Genomic DNA, 2,618 nt, shown 5'->3' on the forward strand with positions numbered 1-2,618 from the left:
CGATAACTGTAGCCTAATGTATGGTCAACAGCCTGTGTTTGCTGTGATTCGAATCACCCCTCCCCACCCGATTCCAGACTGACCGCCGAGTTACTGCGTCTGCTGTGTGCCGAACCCCAGGTGAAGGAGCAGCTGAAGCTCTATGAGGGGATACCCATCCTCCTCAGTCTGCTCCACTCCGAACACCTGAAGCTACTTTGGAGTGTCGTCTGGATTCTGGTTCAGGTGTGTGAGGACCCTGAGACCAGTGTGGAAATTCGCATCTGGGGAGGCATCAAGCAGATCCTTCATATTTTACAAGGGTGAGTCGCGGAGGGCATGTGTCCCCCGGGTCCTAGTTACGGAAGGCTGGGGACCTGTAGGCCAGGATGGCAGACTGGTCCACGCTCTGCCTGCTTCCTCCTGCTCTGAGGTTTCTCTGGTTGTTTACGTTTCTCAGAGTCACTTTCATGATCACAGACATGCTCTCAGTCAATGTCAGGGGCATTAGTCTTTGACATTTCTTGGGAACTGTGGTATTTTTAGCTTTGCTTCCCCAGTCTGCAGTCCATTGCAGGCACATCGTGAGTCACCAGGCTGCAAATGCAGGCTGGACAGAAGTTGAGGACCCCAAAGAAAACGCTTGTCTTTATACCTTTCTGCGACTCAGCATACATGTTTTGTGTTGCCAACAAGTGCAACGATGACTGACAGTCTCTAAAATGTCTGTGTGTGTGTGTGTGTGTGTAGAAACTTTACCCACCAAGAGAAAGAAAAGCCCCCATGAGAGAAACAGAGGTATAGTCCTATGTAAAATGAGGGAAACCCCACTAATCAAGTGGTTACCATGCTGCTGGCTGCAGGCCAGTGGTGTTACTCTTCTCTCTAATCGTCACTGCAGTCCTCTAGGGTTGGTATTATGAGCTCCCTTCCAAACGCGGAATTCCCATGAAATCTAAAGCCAGGGATTTGGAGAAGGGATGTTTATTAAAACAGTTGCAAATGGAAATTCCCTTGAAGTGTGTTACCCTTCAGTTCTTGTATTTTGTGCATTGGATGCCGGTATATTGGAGTAGCTGAATAAGAATATCTTTTGGCACCATCCTTGGGAAAGTCTTGTTACCTAATGTTATTATAAAGCGCAATTCCTGCCTCCTGAGGACGGACTCAGAGTTGAGCGCAGTATGTCCTCTTGGAAGGCCCGTCTGTAGTGTGATCCGCAGTACAGAATTGAAGCTCGCTCTAATAAGAGCAGAGTGGCTTATCAATTTGAATCTGGCTAGATATTATCAAATCAATTTTATTCAGCCTTGGTACTTGTCATGCCCCTAGGGATATTGTGGAATTATGTATTACCAAGTGCACTTTCTCTGAGGAAATGTTCCAAAGCATAAGAATGGCTGTAGAGACATGAACAGTCATCTTGTTGGTGATTTCTGTTATTATGTAAAAAAGAAAAAAAATTATGGGCTGATGATAATCTGTTTGCCTTTAGGAATGTAATATTAATATCTGATATCCTTTGAAGTATACATCTTTCATTAGTATTGTGTTACCTTAAGTTACTCTCTTGTAACTTATAATTTAAAAGGCTCAGTTGGGTTTATAGGTTTTGGATTTTTGTGTGTGTGTGTGTGGGGGATTGGTTTTATAGAATGTTGAAGGGGCTGTTTTTAGTATTAGTTATGCATAGCTCTTACAACAGCTGTGGGTTGCTCTCACAAAGAGCTTCCGCTCTCTTAGTAATAAAATGAACAAAAATTCCACAATAGCTAAACAGTACTTCAAAGACGTAACCTACTCCCCCGCCCCGCCCCACCCCACCCCACCCCCAAATTGAGTTTGACACAGGATACCACCTTTTCTTTTTTGCTCAAGCCATAACGACCTTTGATAGAAAAGGTTTCTCTGTAGTCTCCTGGGTCATTTTCCAGCGTCTCTCTACATTACAAGGATGGAAAGCTCATCCTTCGGAAGATGCTGTGTGTCAACTCTTGTTCCATGGGAAACAGGTCTCCATGCTCTGGAAGCACTTATTACCCCCGCTGGACAAACAGTATTCTTTCCAAGCTTGTGCCTGCCTCTGGCAGGGCTTCATGGGGTTGGGATCGGGTTTGGAAGTGGTTGTCTAGTATCTTGAATATGAACAGGGACGGTTGCAGGCTAGTGCTCAGGAACCCTGTTCCTGCCCATTCACCTGTAACCCCCAATGCACAGCAGTTTCTGAGGGGCTGCACACTCTTGATGGGGATGGAGCGGTCCCCAGAATTTGAACTTTCATATAAAACCAAACGTTGTGACATCCCCTAGGCTCAGCTCCAATTCCATCCCCATGATTATGGAAGAAAGGACAACAGGTTGGCTCTGATAACAGGAGAGGAAGGCTAGGGAGCCCCCATCGACACTGTGGTTGGCCACGCATGGTTCCAGATGGAGCTGCTGGCCACAAAAGGAAAGGGAGTGAGTGAAAGAATAGGGTAGGGTAGGTCTGTCAGGCAGCAGGGAGCCATGTAGACAGAAGCAGATGCAGGCTGTTCTGCGGAAGAGGTTGCACCAAGTAAACAGAAAAACAAATGCTTCCTTCAGGCAAAGACATTAAAAAGAGCACAGTAGATGAAATGAGATGAACGTGGAGATGA

General features: G+C 46.1%; 1 protein-coding gene across 1 annotated transcript in view; it reads left to right on the forward strand.

The window, feature by feature from the left end:
- The window catches only part of NEK10 (NIMA related kinase 10), a 232,817-nt gene that overhangs the window by 41,759 nt on the left and 188,440 nt on the right, over window positions 1-2,618 (forward strand). Inside the window, exon 10 of the mRNA XM_030887662.2 lies at window positions 78-302. Coding sequence (XP_030743522.1) covers window positions 78-302 — 225 coding nt within the window. The remainder of the gene's footprint in view (window positions 1-77; window positions 303-2,618) is intronic.

Source organism: Echinops telfairi, unplaced genomic scaffold (assembly GCF_000313985.2).
Source record: "Echinops telfairi isolate 266 unplaced genomic scaffold, ASM31398v2 ScPeMD7_7420;HRSCAF=8458, whole genome shotgun sequence".
NCBI lineage: Eukaryota > Metazoa > Chordata > Mammalia > Afrosoricida > Tenrecidae > Echinops > Echinops telfairi.